The 18,732-nt window shown below is 33.1% G+C and overlaps 1 protein-coding gene across 15 annotated transcripts in view; it reads right to left on the minus strand.

Moving 5' to 3' along the window:
- Akt3 (AKT serine/threonine kinase 3) overlaps window positions 1–18,732 on the minus strand; it is a 289,636-nt gene that overhangs the window by 70,376 nt on the left and 200,528 nt on the right. For 14 of the 15 annotated variants that reach the window (XM_048809245.1, XM_048809244.1, XM_048809250.1 and 11 more), the window contains 2 exons: window positions 14,018–14,140; window positions 2,211–2,339 (listed from right to left, as the gene is read on the minus strand). In XM_048809245.1, coding sequence (XP_048665202.1) covers window positions 2,211–2,339; window positions 14,018–14,140 — 252 coding nt within the window. The remainder of the gene's footprint in view (window positions 1–2,210; window positions 2,340–14,017; window positions 14,141–18,732) is intronic. The other variant, XM_048809249.1, reaches the window with a different exon arrangement.

The raw sequence follows: 18,732 nt of genomic DNA on the forward strand, positions 1-18,732 counted from the left end.
TGCCTCCTCCTTGTCATTTAGATGTCTGAACAAACATTATTTTTCCTGATCATCCAATCTGAGGAAGATTTTATTTTCCAAAGATGGCTTAGAACAATATTTTCCATCTCATATGTTCTTCTACAATGGAAGGTGGTATCTATGTCTCTAGTCTTGAAATCTGTGCAGGCTTACAACTGCTTCAAGGAATAAACATGACAGAAATGATGTTGTGTGACTTCTAAAACAAGGCCACAAAAGGAGAATATTCATAGCCACCTTACCATAGTAAAAAAATAGACAAAACTCAAAAATCCATCAACAGCTAAGTTAATAATTCACAATGTGTGTTACAGTCATGCAATAGTAGTCATAAGAAGGAACGAAGCATCAGTAACACAGTACAATGTGGATGAACCTTGAAAACCATTTGCTAAGTGAAAGAAGCCAGACACACAATACTATACAATCTCATTTATATAGAATGTTCAGAATAATTAACTCTATAGGGACAGAAAGTAGATTAGTGAATGCCTGAGGGAGAGGAAGAATGGGGTGCTGATAAGTATGAGGTTTCTTGTTGGAGTAATAAAAAATATTCTGGAATTGGACAGTGGTAAATGTGGTAAATGTGGTAAATGTGTAAACAGTTTTTTTAAAGGTCACTGAATCATATACTTTACTTTTTAAAAAATTTTTTTAGTTGTAGTTGGACACAATACCTTTATTTATTTATTTTTATGTAGTGCTGCGGATCAAACCCAGTGCCTCATATGTTCGAGGCAAGTACTCTACTGCTGAGCCACAACTCCAGCCCTGAATCATATACTTTAAATAGCGAATATTACAATATGTGAATGGCATTTCAATTTTCAAAAATATACTTCAAAAATGCATTTTTGAAAAGTTAAACTTTTGATAGTTTATTAGGAATAAACAAAATAAATAAAGAACAAGGCAGCTTCTAACTTGTTCCTAGGCTATTCTCTGTTAGAACTTGGAGCCAAAACACTCTGACCCTACATGAAGGGGCTATGTATTAACAGCCCTAAAAAGGTGACAGTGGACATAGAAGCAACTGTCAGATATATGGGTGAATATACTTCCAGGTGATTCTAGCTTCTAGCCAGAGTCAATTCCCTACTGTAGATGAGACCACAAATATAGTGGAGAAGAAATTACTGCTGTCTCCATTTGCATTCCTGACTCAGAAAAATCCATGATCACATAAATTGCATTTTTCACCACACAGTACCGGGGTAGTTTGTTATACAGCAATAGCAACTGGAACATCTTCAATAGCTACCATATCATACCATATCCTTTCCCTTATCTTGCCTTTTTTCTTTTATGGAACTTATTTATTTTTATTCTGTCTCCTTCCATTAGTAGTAAGAGAGTAGGATCCTCCTCTGTCTTGCTCCTGTAATCATATTACCCAGAAAATTCCTAATAAATATTTGAATAAAGTAACAAATTATTGTGGAAACCTTAGCACAAGGAGGGCACCCATTTGGAACTCCTATTGACATGAACTCCAATGCAGGTAGTAATTTTCCCAATAATTTCTAGTAGTTAAGTATGACAAAATACTAGAAATCCAATAATCACTATAATCTTTGTTGTTTTATTTATTTTTATTTTTTTAGTTGTAGATAGACACAATATCTTTATTTTATTTATTTATTTTCATGTGGTGCTGAGGATTGAACCCAGTGCTTCATGAGTGCAAGGCAAGCGTTCTACCACTGAGCCACAACCCCAGCTCATAATCTTTGTTTTTAACTAAAACCTAAGATGGATTATGAAACTGTGAACATTCTTGCTGAAGTCCTTCAATTTTAATATTTTTGTAAATGAATCAAAATGGGTATAACCAAGTAATAAAATGCATAGCCTAGAAATAAAATTGATTTAATCTAATTTAGTTAGGGAATTTGTACTGATAAACTTAACTTTTATGTGGTGCTGAGGATCGAACCCGGACCGCATGCATGCCAGGCGAGCGCGCTACAGCTTGAGCCACATCCCCAGCCCAAAACTTAACTTTTATATAATCCTGGCCCTAAAATATCTCATTTTAAAAAAGTCAAAACAAAATACATTTTATTCAGGTTGACATCCAGGTAAAAGAAGTACTGCAATTTTTAAGAATTAAAAAATGCTACATGGTTTACTTTATGAAACTTTCTATCAATGCTATTTTCCCTATGAATGGAACTGAAGCCTACCTCTGGTGCCAGATATTCTGGAGTACCACAGAATGTCTTCATGGTGGCTGCATCTGTGATCCCTTCTTTGCAAAGTCCGAAATCTGTAATTTTTATGTGTCCATCTTTGTCCAACATCAAATTCTCCAACTGTATATTAAAAAATAAACATAAATGGTTTTATAAACTTCAACAATAGGAAAATACAATCTTAAAAAAATTACTGAATGCTGAATAGAGTATTTTGGAAAGAGAACATAGAGGCAGTTAACAAAACTTTCAGTACTTACAAACATTGTTGCTTCATGTGTAAAAAGAAACATTTTTTCAAACATTCATGATGACAAAAGTATTGATTTTTAAACCAAAGGAAAGAATGGTACAGCTTTAAAGCCTAATCAACTTTTCAAGCAAATATTAATCCTCTTTTTTTAAAATTTCAAATAAAAGGTGATATAAACAATCCCAAAGAGATGAGTATCTTCTAGATACAGACAGATGGATTTCAACAATTTCTCTTGGGAATCTATCGTACAAAATATTCACATACAGAAATGTTTTTTGGTGATGGTTGTAAACCAAACTTAAATCTCATTTTGTAAATTAAAGTGATATCCTTTTTTGCATTTTTTTGTAATAAAGAAATACCAATCCTTTTAAACATAAAAAAGAATATTGAAGTCAAACATTCAACAAATAAAAAAAATATGTAGCACTAATGTAAAGTCTGAATCTCTTTGAACTTATTAATTCAAAAACACCAAAGGGAGTCTTAGATTTAACCAAGTAGCAAGACTATCTGCCTCAAGTGAAAATGATAAAATGCAAGGGGGCAGGAATGCAAAGCCAACACAACTAAAAACAATAATATAACTGACCGATCTCCCCTTCAGCTTTAACCCAAACTATGATTATCATCACTATTATGGTTTAGATCTGAGTTATCCCCAAAAGCACATATGTGAGACAATGCAAAAAAGTTCAGAGGTGAAATGATTGGGTCATGAGAGCCTTTACCTAATCAGTGCATTAATCAGCTGATAGGAATTAACTGATAGGAATTAACTATAGGCAGGTAGGGTGTGGCTGAATAAACACTAAATATACTGTTGAACATTTCTTAAAAATAATTTTTAGGCAAATTCAAATATTTTACATCTTTTTTATTCTTCTCTACCAGTTAGAACCTAGAAATCAAGCCTAACTTGCTAAATCTACTCAAAAAGTATCAAGAGTTCCTCTACTTTTATTTTCTTCTGTTAAATCTTCTTTCTCTTCCTCCTGTCTCTGATTTCTCTCCTTTTACCATCTCTTTCAAACAACACCCCTTCTTCATCTTACCTCCCCTAACTTTCCATAAGATAGATGTATATACTGAAGCTTCTTTTGCTTTGTGGAATACAAATTTGCCTTATTCTTAAAAATATGCTGATTGTTTAAATATATGAATGTTATACAATTTTAAAATGCTGGAAAGGAGCTTTAAAAACATGACTTCCTTTATTAACATATTACATAAAATTCTTATAAAAAACTTCAAATAATGCATGATAATATTAGACAAGATGTGAATGAACTTTCTAACCCATTCCATTCACACCCACATCTTCATATGCTTTATATGCATGAAAAAACATTCACAGAAACATGATAGCATGCATTATTTCTCTACATTCTGACAAAGCTATTTTGAATCATTGCACACAGAACAATCATTGTATATAAACATTGTTTTTCTTTAAGAGATTATAATTATTCACAGTAGCTGAGTTCATCTTGAAAAAAATCATACATGCATAGAACATGACCCATTCCATTTCAGTGCAGGTTCCTCCCCTGTCTACCCACTCCACTAATCCTCCCTTTGCTCATTCGTTTATCCATCCTAGATTGGTGCTTTCCACCAACACTGATAGGTTAAATTCCCTTTGGTATATTTATATATGCACATATGTGATTTTGTTAAATTTACTCCATCTTTCTTCTCTTTTTCCCATTCCTCTTCTGTCCCTCTCTATCTCCTTCTTCTACTCCACTAATTTTCCCTATATATCCATGGTATGACCTCCCACCTTCTTTTCCTTGTTTTACTCTAGCTTCCACATAAAAGAGAAAACATTCAACCTCTAAATTTCTCAGTATGACATTATTCACTTAGTATGGTATTCTCCATTTCCATCCATTTATTGGCAAATGCCATAATTTCATTCTTCTTATGGCTGAGTAAAACTCCACTGGGTATTTATGCCACATTTTCTTAATTCATCCATCTTTTGATGGACATCTGGGTTGATTCTGTAATTTGACTATTTTAAATTATGCTGCTATAAACATTGAGGTGGCTGTATCACTATAGAATGATGCTTTAAATTATTTTGAATAAATACCAAGGAGTGAGATACCTGGATCATATAGTGGTTCCATTCCTAGTTTTTTGAGGGGTTTCCATACTGCTTTCCATAGTATTTATACTTATTTTCAATTCCACCAGCAATGTGTAAATTTATCTTTCCCTCAAATCCTCACCAGCATTTATTATTATTTGTATTCTTGATAACTGTCATTCTGACTGGAGTGAGATGAAATCTTAGTGTTAGATTTGTATTTTCCTGATTGCTAGAGATTTAGCATTTTATAATGTGTTTGTTAGCCATTTGTGGTTGTCTTTTAACAAATGTCTATTTAATGCTTTTGTCCATTTATTGATTGGTTTGATTTTTGGTGTTAAGATTTTGAATTCTTTATGTATTTTGGATATAAATCCCCTATCAGAGGAGCCTTTGGCACAGATTTTCTCCCATTCTGTAGGTTCTTTATGCTTATAATAATTTCCTTTGATGTGTAAATGCTCTTTAATTTGATCACATCCCATTTGTTGATACTTGGTTTTATTTCTTGAGCTTTAAGGAATGCAGTACCTGCACCAATATGCTGGAATGTAGACCCTATGTTTTCTTCTAGCAGCATCAAAATTTCTAGTCTATTCTCAAGTTTTGGATCCATTTTGATTTGACTTTCATGAAGGATAAAATATAGGGATCTAGCTTCATTTTTCTACAAATGGATATCTAGTTGTCCCAGTACCATTTAAGGCTATCTTTTCTCCAACACCTATCTTTGGCATCTTTGTCAAGTATCAGATGATTATGTGGACTTATCTCTTTCTCTTCTATTCCTTTGGTCTTCATGTCTATTTGATGCCAAAACCATGCTGTTTTTGTTATTGTTTCTCTATAGTTTAATTTGAGTTCAGGTATTGTGATACTGCCTCCATCACTTTTCTTGCTCTGACTTGGTTAAACTATTCAGGGTCACTCATTCTCCCAAATGAATTTTAGATCTATTTTTTCTTGTTCTGTGAAGAATGTTATTGGTATTTTGATGGGAACTGCATTGAATCTGTATATTAATTTAGGTAATATGGACAATATTAATTCTTCCTATCCAAGAGTAGGGGAGGTCTTTCCATCTTCTAAGGCCTTCTTCAATTTCTTTCTTCAGTGTTCTATAATTATCATTGGTGAAAGATCAAGAGACCTTTCATCTCCTTAGATTAATTTTCAATTAATTTTTTGAGGTTATTGTGAATGGGATGGTTTTCCTGATTTCTTTCTCTGCAAAATTACTACTGAATATAGGAAAGCTATGCATTTATGAATGCTGGTCTTGTATCCTGCTATTTTGTTGAATTCGTTTATCAGCTCTAGACGTCTTCTAGCAGAGTTTTCTGGGTCTTCTTGATATAGGATGTCATCAGCAACAAGGATAGTTGATGTCTTCTTTTCCTACTTGTATCCACTTAATTCCTTCTCTTGTCTGATTGCTCTGGCTAAAGTTGTTCCTGTTTTTAGAGGAAATAATTTCAATTTTTCTCCATTTAGTATGATGTTTGCTTTGGATTTATCATATACAGTCTTTATAATGTTGAGGTAAGTTCCTTCTAATCTTAGTTTCTCCAGTGCTGGATTTTATCACAGGTCTTTTCTGCTTCTATTAAGATTAACATAGGATTCTTGTCTTTAATTCTAATTATGTGGTGAATTACATTTGTTTATGTTGACCAACCTTGCATTCCTAGGATGAAACCAACTTGATTATGGTGAATTATCTTGAGGTGTTTTTTTAATGCTATTTACTACTACTTTATTAAGAATTTTTGCATCTATGGTCATCAGGGATATTGATCTGTAGTTTTCTTTCTTTGATGTGTCTGTATTTGATCTTGGTATCAGGGTTAAACAGGCTTCATAGAATGTTTTATATAGTGTTCCCTCCCTTTCAATTCCATGAAATAATTTGAGAAAGACTGGTGTTTTTCTTCTTTAAAGGTCTGATAGAACTCAGCAGAGAAGTCATCTGGTCTTGGGCTTTTCTTTGTTGGAAGGCTTTTAATTCTATTTCAATTTCATTAGTTGATTGTGATCTATTTAGGTTTTCTCTATCTTCCTGGTTCAATATGGGCAGGTTATACATCTTTAGAAATTTATTAATGTCTTCTAGACTTTTCAGTTTATTGGAATATACATTTTCAAAATAGTTTCTAAAGATTCTTTGCATTTCAGAAATAAACACCATTTTTAAATATTAAGCTATATTAAAAAAGACTTGCACCTAATTTTCTACTTTGATATATATCAACTCTGAATCTCACACCAAGGGTTAAGGGATCAGAAATAAAATGTGATGTAGGGATAGAGTTGTGTGAAGAATACGATGATGGTTATCGACTACCCCTATCAGCCAAGAACTGAGAGGTTTCTTAGAACACTAAACTTGAAAGTGTAGTCCTGGACAAACCAAGACACTTGGTCACCCTGCTTGCTTTGTAAATCAGATTTTTTAAAATTAGATGATGTAATAAGATCTAAGGTAAGCCAAAGGATGATTGTGAGATGGAATGAGGGTTGTGTCAATGGGGCAAAGTCTTATAGTACATGAGAGGCCATAAGAGCAAAATGGATAAGAATACTGGTTCAAGTTCAAGGGTTTTATATTAAAATCAAGCTTTACTCTTTCTTCCTATGTGATCTTGGACATGTTAATTTCTATGTGCCTCAACTTCATCTATAAAACAGAGGCAAACAATAAAAGTAATCCAATGTAAGATTCTGAGAATTCAAAGAGACTTTGACAGGAAAACTTAAATTATAAGCATTCAATAAACAATAATTGTTTAAACATGGAGAATTCAATGGTTATTCAATGGTCATGGTAAGTTATCAAAGTGTGTGCACTTCTAAACAACAAACTGTATTTTAAAAGACCAAAGTTCAGGAATACAACTCCATAAAATACTTTTGTCAGCTCAATGACTTCATAAAAAATACTTTTCAACATGCAATTTCTTTTGAATAAAATAATACACATAACTATCCCATAATTTAAGTCATTGGTCTACTTTCTTCCATATATCATTATCCTAAAATGTCATTTTGCTGAATGAAAAAACAACTTGTCATTAAAAGTACAAACCAATACAGATGCATCACCTTAAAAAACATCTCAAAAAAAAAAAAAAAAAAACCCACCAAATGCAATCTTGTATAAAAATAAGCCAGGAAAGCAACTAAATGTCCACTTTTGTTACAAAGTAAATGATTGTTTCATGGCAAGATGCATTAACAAAGTTTCAGGAAAATACAGGTACAAGTTGTGTGAGTTATCAATCTGCAGAATGCACAGAATCACCTAAAAATCTTTTCAAAGAATATCAATGACTGAAATATTACCTAAACATCTGCAAATTACTTCCTCTGCATTTAACATTAACATAATTTGAGTGTTAGACATTTTTAGGACCCCCCTAATATTTATAAATGGTTCTTTTGGTTCTTTTTTCTAAATTTCATGGCTTTCCTTCCTCCCTTCAATAGCCATAAAATGCAAAATGCACTGTTGAAGCACTCTTTATTTCTAAAACTTTAAATGCATATGTTTAAGTTATATAGTTAGTACTGATTTTGAAGACTGAATAGAATAGTAGGCTATGATTAATGGGTGCATCCAATGATAAAAGCAGGGATGAAGTAAAATAGAAGGTTATGAGAAAAAGACTGTATATTAAAAATGTGAATAAAACTTACTATCTGTATGAGTTAGAGGGTTGTTATCTAAAAGTTCACTTTGGGGGCTGGGGATATAGCTAAATGGTAGAGCCCTTGCCTCATGTGCACAATGTTGGGTTTGATTCCCAGCATTGCATAAACAAAACAAACCCCAAATCAAAAAACTAAAAATACAAAACAAGTTCATGCTTCTGAGGAGAGACAAGACAATATCCATTAAATTTCAACAAAAAAGGGACATCTTTCGCTTAATTAAAATGGGCAGGGGGCTGGGGATGTGGCTCAAGCGGTAGCGCGCTCGCCTGGCATGCGTGCGCCCCGGGTTCGATCCTCAGCACCACATACAAACAAAAGATGTTGTATACGCCAAAAACTAAAAAATAAATATTAAAAAAAATTAAAAAAAAAATAAAAAATAAAATAAAATGGGCAGGCATAAAGTTTTAAAAGTTTTTTGTTTTGTTTTTTGTTCTTACTGATGCATTATATTTGTACATAATAGGTGGATTCATTTGGATACAATCATACATGCATGGAACTTAATTTACTCCATTTCAGTCCCTGGTGGCCTTTCTTTCCCTCCTTTCTCTATTCCCCTTCTTCTACTCTACTGGTCCACATTCCACTCATTATATATTTTAATAGGTGCTCTATAGTATACATAAAGATAGAATTCAATGTGGTATATTTTCACTTGCACACAGTATTATTTTGTCAAATTTATTCTGGGCAGGAATTATTTGACAGAGGTCTTGATTTAGTATGTATATGAAGAAATGACAGACTTTGAGATCTTTTTTAACCTTTGTTCTTTGTAGACAAAAAAATTTACAACAAAGTAATAAGTTTCTTCCTGCTTTTCTTGGTTCCTAGAATCAAATTAAATTCTAAAAATCTTGGCTATCTTGAATCAGTGCTTCTCAATCTTTTCCATTTCACAGTACAATAAAAAATAAAATTTGTGGGGCACACTCAGATTAGCTGACAGGCTGTCGGACGCTGGAACTGATGGCCTAGAGGTGTCTCTGCCAAGGTTCCTAGCTGAGGAAACCTTGGACACACCCGTAATGTGGCACACAGACTGGGAAGCTGTGTTCTTGCACAGGCCAGGCTATTAGAAAGTTTAAAATATGCATGGTATCATTTTATTTAAATGACTGACACTGTGAATAAACAAAAGAACAAAAATAGTTCCTACAGGTACCACGTGTTACAGAATTACCAGTAAACAATTCTCCTCACTTAAATTTATATCAGACTTTAGCAGAGATATATCAAACAGTTTTAGGCACCAAGACAGCCTCAGGCCCATGAAGGTAGTAAGGAATTCCTATTTAGCACATTGCATCCAAGCGCCAAAATGTCACAAGTTGATCTGTACGAACTAAATGACCATGGAATTGAGTATGCTGAAATAATGAAAGAACATTTCTTCACTTTTGACTCTCCTAATCTAGAAAAAGATTAATAATGTATAATAGTGGAGATGGTCTCCTGACTCCATAAAAGGAATGCTAAGTTATTTAAGAAATTTGCTACAAATAAGCGATATACCATAATAGCACAATTTGACTTCAAAGGTAAAAACTGTTCTCAACAGCAGGGGATTAAAATTTTTAGAAAAAAAGGTTGGGGATATAGCTCAGTTGGTAGAGTGCTTGCTTCACATGCACAAGGCCCTGGGTTCAATCCCCAGCACCACAAAAAATTCTAGAAAAGAAGAAATACAGTGTGACAAGTCTGGTTAGAAGTGGGAATTGAGGAATGTGACTTAAGACTTTATGTATATAAAGAAGTATGGTTTTTCCAACTGTGTGTTATTTGAGATAAAGATTAGGAGGGCCATGGTAAAAGATTCTGAAACCATCCCTTGTGTTATCAATAAGTCTTAGAAATGATCTCAGTCTTATTTGGTGGTTTCTCATATTAATGACATAAATAGTTAAATATTCTCTGATTAGACAGAAAATAAGATTAGATGTTCCACACATAAAACATACCAGTCATTTATGAATTATCCACCACCACCCTTATAAACTATTGGAGAAATTAATTCTTAATGAATTCCAAAGTCATTTCCCTGTTTAGTCTCATCTGTACTTGGAAAGCAGTGGTTACTACAAATAAAGTTTGTACTTGCAAAATAAATATAGGAAGAAAAGAAGATTTAATATATAATTTGCACTACTGAAGAGATATTGGAAGAGATTTCTTCAAAATTTTATGCTATAATGAAATAGCATCAGTTTTTGCCAACTAATCATCAGGAACTACATTTATTAATAAGCTCTTTGATAAAACACAATTTCATATCATGACATGTATTAATAAATTAAGCAAACTTACCTTCTAAAGAATGGCAAAGGTTTCAATAATATACCTGTTGCTATCAACACCAGGTTATTAGGAAATAGAAACCAATAAAATATCTTAAGCTAACCTGCAACATGAAATAAAATTTTGCTTCCAATGATAAACTGGGAAGTAGCAAACAGGCATTGATTAGAAAAGTGCAGCTACCACAGGCATCTCAAATATATTTGCAGTTAAATAGTCATCACCTCATTAGTAATAAAACTAGAGACAAATCTGAGACTAAGTAAACTGAATACCTAAATCAGTTTTTGTTAACACTGTTTTTAATACATCGAGTACAAATATATTTGAAACATTCATTGGTTTATCTTTGGCAGGTTAATTTGAATTTTAGCTTTACAAAGATCTTCTAGAGTTAATCCAATGCATTTCCCTATCCAGATTTCATTTCAACATTAGAAAGAATGCTTTACAAAAAAAATTAGGAATTAGGATTCATGATATGATAGTTTGGATATTGAATATCTCCAAAATGCCCATGTGTTAATGGACTAACCCCAGGGTGGTGCTATTGGTAAGTGGTAGAACCTTTAGGAGGTGGAGTCCAGAGGAAAACCCTTTGGTCACTGAGGCCATTCTGTTGAGGTGGATAATGGAATACAGTCTGTTTTTTCTTCTTCTCTTTGCTTCCTAGCTAATGCGATGTGCTCTACCACACATTTCCCATCACTGCCATATAGTACCCACACTCAAAGCAATGGGTCCTATCAACTTTGGACCGAAATTTTCCAAACTGTGAGCCAAAATAACCCTATCTCATTATAAGTTAATTATCTCAGGTACTTCCTAATAGTAACAAAAAGCTGACAAAAACACACATGCGCTCTAATAATCTTGACTGTGTCACCACCTTATTCCATTACTTTTATAACTCACCACTAGACTTGAACATCACCTGTAAAACATGTACTAGATCTAAATTTCTGTGAGCCTATCTAAATGATCTCATATATTGTGTACACATAATACTACATACTATGGATACAATTCACACTTGTATAAATTTTGAATGTTTGGTTTCTTACATTGTATGAATTTTTCTTGGTTATATATTCCTACAGTTTCTATCCTATGCTATACATTTACTTATATCTTTAACTTAAGGCAAGATTTTACAAAAATAAACTTAGGGCTGGTGATATAGCTCAGTAGTAGAGAGATTGCTTTAGCATGCATGAGGCCCTAGGTTTGATCCCCAGTGCTGCAAAAATAAATAAACTCAGATATCAGAAATCACTTAATTGTGTAGTAAAGTCAGGGTCTATACATGCGGTAACTACAAGATGGACATTCATATATAAAATAAGTACTTTTTGTTATAGTTTTAGTAAACTTAGTCTAATTTCATCATCACAAAGGATAGGGTAAAAAACATATTTAATGAATTTCAATATAAATTTCAAACTCAATATATTGATTTATTTGATTAGAAATGACTAGTGGGAAAAAAAGAAATGACTAATGGAAAATATTAATCAAGACTGTTCAAATTATAACATTCCATAGTTAATGCTAGCAATCAAATGAAGATTCTTTAGATTTCTTTAAGTCAATGATTCTTTCTTCTGATTTCGAGTATTTTGGATATGTTACCCATTATTTCAAAACTATTCTTATTTACCTAAATCTGGGTCTCTCCTGATCTTCCTCCCTAACAAATAGGATTCATAAAACATGAAGTAGGAGTGGAGGAAATGGAATTAGAGCTATTTCTAAATATAGTTGGAAAATAAATATATATTTTGTAATACCATATAACTAATTTATTTAAAAGCATCTATATTTAAGACATTTAAACAAGATTATAGAATCATTTGGTCATTCAGATATAAATGTAAGGTTGTTGAATTATATCATATTCCTAGTTATAAAGAAAGATACAAACTGAATGCAATTATATGATTGACTCATCTCTCGTTCATTTTGGCCCTTAAGATAATCATTCTTGATTAGATGTTTTATAGTTATCTACTTCATTTTTCCTCTTTTAAATTTTAATAAGTAATAAGTTATACAAATTTAGATATTCTACATTCTAAAAAACAATACTTTGCAAGGCAGTTACTCACCAAGGTCAACCATACATAAATGAAAATGCTAGAATATCTTTAAATAACTTAGACAACAGTGCAAATAATTAGATAACTTAACAATCACAGGTATTTTTTTTTAAAAAGTGAGGTGGGAGTAAGGCGATAACTGTGATTTCTTAAACACATACTTCGTTTTATACAATATAGAATTCCATAAAAAATCTCATCTAACTTCTATTTCTATAAATCAAATCATATCTTAAATAAATTAGACTTTGCTCAACAAAGCAATTCAGTCCCACATTACATGATTTACTTTTTAAAAAAGATAGTAAGGGCTAAGGTTGTAGCTCAGTGGTAGAGGGGTAGAGTTTGCACTGAGTTCGATCCTTAACACCACATAAAAATAAATAAATAAATAAAACAAGGTATTGTGTCTATCTACAACTAAAAATATTTTTTAAAAAGATAGTAACATTTAGAATTTTTACAAAATATGTCATGGTACAAATTTCCTTAATATAGCCAACCTTACTTATAACAGTATTTTGAATTATTATTACCTTATAAAATCTATTCTGGGGATCAGTCAACTATGATATGTGGACCAAATCTAACCACTACCACTTTCAGCAAATAAAGTCTTATTGGAACACAGCTGAACATACTCATTTTCATAATGTCTGGTGCTGCTTTTATACTACAATGGCAAAGCTGAATAGCTGAACAAAGATTTTATGAGCAGAAAGGAGAAAAAATTTACTGTCCGGCCTTTATAGAATGTTTACCTATGTTGAGCTATTCTTAGGGTCTTATTATAAAAGAATATTGAAAAAACAAAGCTCTATTACCAACAAAGCAACCACTGAGCTTTTATAAATAAAAATACTAAGCAAATTAATAAAAGGTTAGTTTAAAACATTTAGGTACTTAAACTCACCAAAAAGTTAACACTAAAACCATAATGAATGTTTTCCTTTTAATATTCTTATTATAAAAGTTTCTTCATCAATAAATAATGAAACATTACAATGTTACTTCTAAAGTTATTTGAATTTGACTCAGGTTTTTAACACTTCTCTAATTATAACATTAAGAGGAAAATTATTAATAGATCATAGTTGATTAGTCACACAGAAATTTTTCTGCACACCAAAAACTCAGACATAAAGCAATATCATATACAATTGTGACTAAAATTTCCTGTCAAATGTAGTAAACTACATTTCTAAATATTGCTTTTTTTCAAACTAAATCTGTGTTTCTAAAATGATGTAACTTTGTAATTACTTTTTTGTCCCTACAGTCTTCGCAAAAACAAATTTTGATTACTTTTTTTTTTTTTAATTTTTACCTTGAGATCACGGTACACAATCTTTCCAGAATGTAGATAGTCCAAGGCAGAGACAATTTCTGCACCATAGAAACGTGTGCGGTCCTCAGAGAACACCCGCTCTCTCGACAAATGGAAAAACAGCTGCAGGGTAAACAGCAGGGACAGGATTGTAATAATTACTGATTTAGTGGGGGAAATTAACACAAACATAAAACACCTCTCATCACCATATTGTGATGATAGATAGTGTACTCTCAGTGGACACTAAGCACTCTTAGACAGCAGCTGGCTTATCTTTTCCAGGTTTCCGAGGGGGAAACTGCGAGCTGTTAAATCAGCGCTTTAATCAATATACCAATCTTGTTTAAGGCATTCTGCTTGCCACCCATTTAACCTTCCGTTACCAGAGGAAAAAGTATGTATCACTAGATTGCATTTTCCCATCACTATACTGTTGCTTCACTCTTCTAAGGACTAAGTATTGGGACATTATTGAAATAAATGAGCACAAGTATAAATGTGGTATTTTTGTTTATTTACATTTGATTTAAAAGAAAGAACTGCTGATTTGCTAAAACTGATTTATATGAACTTGATATGTTATACAACTGGTGATTCATTTTATCTCTAGAAATAACTTTCAAAGTTTTAATCAATATTTTCTGTGGTGGGAAACTTCAAGGCACTAAGTTTTAATTCATTTTAATAATACCCAAAATGGATTGAGAAGCTTTCATTATTCTTATTAAGTTCTCAATGTACATTCTTTTTGTTTTCAATAGTTTTTAAGTACCATCCAACCTTTTCTCACATGATTACTTTAAACTATAAGCCCATTCATTTCCTAGTCAACCATTTAAAAGACAAACCATTCAATAGTCAACGCATATGCTAGGAAAATACTCTACACTAGAGCTATACCCCTGAACCTTTAAACTTATTTTAAATTTCCATTTTGAGACAGTCTACTGGGTGCTGTGAACGAGCACTCAGTGCTCTCTGGCTAGGACAGCTCTTCATTTAAGAAACTACAAATCTCATCTTTCAGTTCAAAAATATGTATGAAGAAGGAGAAGGCTTTAGGAACTATGACTATCAATCTTTTACTGTATTAAGAAACATTCCAAAAAGAATGAAAGATTATTTACATTGCTGAGTATATTGCCAGGTATTCTGTCAAAATAGTGTCAATACATGTATCCTGTCAACACATGTCTGTGATTAAGGAAAAAAGTAAAGAAGAAGTCATTGTACTCCAGCCTGCAAGATCAAAAATTATGCCTTCTTATGATCACTGACACCTAACTCTTCTAGGATATTGGTAAGAATTGTAATCAACCAAGATTTGTTCCATAGACAGCAAATCATAAGCTCTAGTAACAAAAAATAGGTTGCCTACAGAGTCCTTCTTCTCTTTTCACACCCAAACCTGACCAGTCTATTATGGTTTTTTGTTTGTTTGTTTGTTTTGGGTGGTACAGGGAATTGAACTGAGGTTTCTGCATATTCTAGACAAATACTTCTTTAAACTTTACATTTTTAAAAAATATTTATTTTTTAATTTTAGGTGAACAAAATATCTTTGTTTCTATATGGTGCTAGGAATCAAACCCAGTGCCTCACGCATGCTAGGCGAGCACACTACCACTTGAGCCACATCCCCAGCCCCTACATTTTCATTTTGAGACAGGGTCTCGCTAAGTTGCCCAGGTTGTCCTAGAATCTGAGATCCTTCTGTATCAGCCTCATGAGTAGCTGGGATTACAGATATGTACCATCAAAGCTGGTTCTATAACAGTCTTAAGATAAACTTTGTGCCTGACCCATGGCCCATGGGAGCAAGAGAAAGAGGGAAAGAGAGAGAGAAGGAGAGAAAGAATATATCATCAATTGCCAAAAATGTTTTTTATAAGTCTGGAACAATATTAATTATATTAAAACTAAAGTATCTGGCAGGTAGTCTCAACTTGAATGCTCCTCACTACATTGTCATATTTTATTTATGATGTTTATATTGATTGAGATTGTATCATCATTTTGTATGATACCAAAGTAGAAAATATGATATCAATTAAAACTATGACATACCACTTTCTGATTACAAAAACGTTAAATGTGCCTTAAAAATGATCAAATGATTGCTAAAACTCAACCCAATTTACATAATTACTTAGTTATTTTAAAAAATTCGTTTACATATTATTAATGCATCACTACTATCCAAACAAGAATAGAGAGTACAAAGAAGCAAAAATCCTCAATAAAATCATTCTGAAAATTTTCCAAGTTTAAATAATTCCTGCCATACATCAGTAACTTTGACAAAGGAAGCCCTATGATCTATAAATAGAGTTATAGGGTTTTTTTAATGGGATGAAGATACTGATTAGATTTATAAATTTTCTAAAAAGAGTATCAAGCCTACCATTTGTCTACTAAAGAGCTACAGATCCTCTTTAAATTAATGTAATATATTCAGGATTCTAGATGTTTATTTGGATCATATATCTTCAATTTGTCTGCCAGCCAATTTCTATAAAAATATCAGCTAAAAACTTATATGTAAGGGGAAAAATTCTATTTATTTCTCAATCCACTGCCATCTAATGTCTACACTTGCTACTTTATGGAATTTGTTCTTGCTAAGATAACCAAAACTCTTAATTGTTAAATCCAATGACCTACTCACAGTTTATACCCCTTCTTACAATTCAGGTGTACAGGACATCACTTATTGTCCTCTCTCATTCTTGAAACATGTTTCTTGGCTTTGGTTAATGCAATTGTCCTAATTTCTCTTCTATTGTCTGGATTATCCTTCTCAATTTCTTTTTATTATTATTATTATTAGTTGTTCAAAACATTACAAAGCCCTTGACATATCATATTTCATACATTTGATTCAAGTGGATTTTGAACTCCCATTTTTACCCCGTATACAGACTGTCTGCAAAATCACATCTGTTACACATCCACATTTTTACATACTGCCATACTAGTGTCTGTTGTATTCTGCTGCCCTTCCTATCCTCTACTATCCCCCCTCCCCACCCCTCCCCTCCCATCTTCTCTCTCTACCCCATCTATTGTAATTCATTTCTCTCTCTTGTTTGTTTTTCCCTTTCCCCTTACTTCCTCTTATATGTAATTTTGTATTACAATGAGGGTCTCCTTCCATTTCCATGCAATTTCCCTTCTCTCTCCCTTTCCCTCCCACCTCTCATCCCTGTTTAATGGTAATCTTCTTCTCATGCTCTTCCTCCCTGCTCTGTTCTTAGCTGCCCTCCTTATATCAAAGAAAACATTTGGCATTTGTTTTTTAGGGATTGGCTAGCTTCACTTAGCATAATCTGCTCTAATGCCATCCATTTCCCTGCAAATGCCACGAATTTGTCATTTTTTAGTGCTGAGTAATACTCCATTGTATATAAATGCCACATTTTTTTTTATCCATTCATCTATTGAAGGGCATCTAGGTTGGTTCCACAGTCTAGCTATTGTGAATTGTGCTGCTATGAACATCGATGTAGCTGTATCCCTATAATACGCTCTTTTAAGGTCTTTGGGGGAATAGTCCGAGAAGGGGAATATCAAAACAGAGACTCTGTGTCTGATAGAAGAAAAAGTTGGCTCTAATCTATATATTGTGGGGTCAGGCTCCAAATTCCTTAATAGGACACCCACAGCACAAGAGTTAAAAACAAGAATCAACAAATGGGACTTACTCAAACTAAAAAGTTTTTTCTCAGCAAGAGAAACAATAAGAGAGGTAAATAGGGAGCCTACATCCTGGGAACAAATTTTTACTCCTCACACTTCAGATAGAGCCCTAATATCCAGAGTACACAAAGAACTCAAAAAATTAAACAATAAGGAAACAAATAGCCCAATCAACAAATGGGCCAAGGACCTGAACAGACACTTCTCAGAGGAGGACATACAATCAATCATCAAGTACAGAAAAAAATGCTCACCATCTCTAGCAGTCAGAGAAATGCAAATTAAAACCACCCTAAGATACCATCTCACTCCAGTAAGAATGGCAGCCATTGTGAAGTCAAACAACAACAAGTACTGGCGAGGATGTGGGGAAAAGGGTACACTTGTACATTGCTGGTGGGAATGCAAATTGGTGCAGCCAATTTGGAAAGCAGTATGGAGATTCCTGGGAAAGCTGGGAATGGAACTACCATTTGATCCTTCTCAATTTCCATTATGGCTTTAAAACACCTTTTAAATTCAGTATTCATTTAGTGAGCATCAATTATTTTAAAATCACTGTGCCGGCTAGGGGAAGGGAATAAAAAGGAATACAAAGATGATTAAGACATTTTCTTTTCTTTTTTTTTTTTTTTTAAAGAGAGAGTGGGAGAGAGAGAGAGAGAGAGAGAGAATTTTTTAATATTTATTTTTTAGTTCTCGGCGGACACAACATCTTTGTTTGTATGTGGTGCTGAGGATCGAACCCGGGCCGCAAGCACGCCGCAGGCGAGCACGCTACCGATTGAGCCACATCCCCAGCCCCAAGACATTTTCTTGATTTCAGCTGATTGTGATGACAGTCTTACAAGGGCATACTAATCTCCAAATTTAAGTTGTAGAAATTAAGTATGTACTGATTTTTTTGTATATGACTCATACCTTAATGAAGTTTAAAAAGCACACAAAATCCCTGCCATTAATGAATCTGACCCAATGAGGAGCTGCATACATAGATACAAACTAGAGGGTTG

The sequence above is a fragment of the Marmota marmota genome, unplaced genomic scaffold (genome assembly GCF_001458135.2).
Source record: "Marmota marmota marmota unplaced genomic scaffold, marMar, whole genome shotgun sequence".
Classification (NCBI taxonomy): domain Eukaryota; kingdom Metazoa; phylum Chordata; class Mammalia; order Rodentia; family Sciuridae; genus Marmota; species Marmota marmota.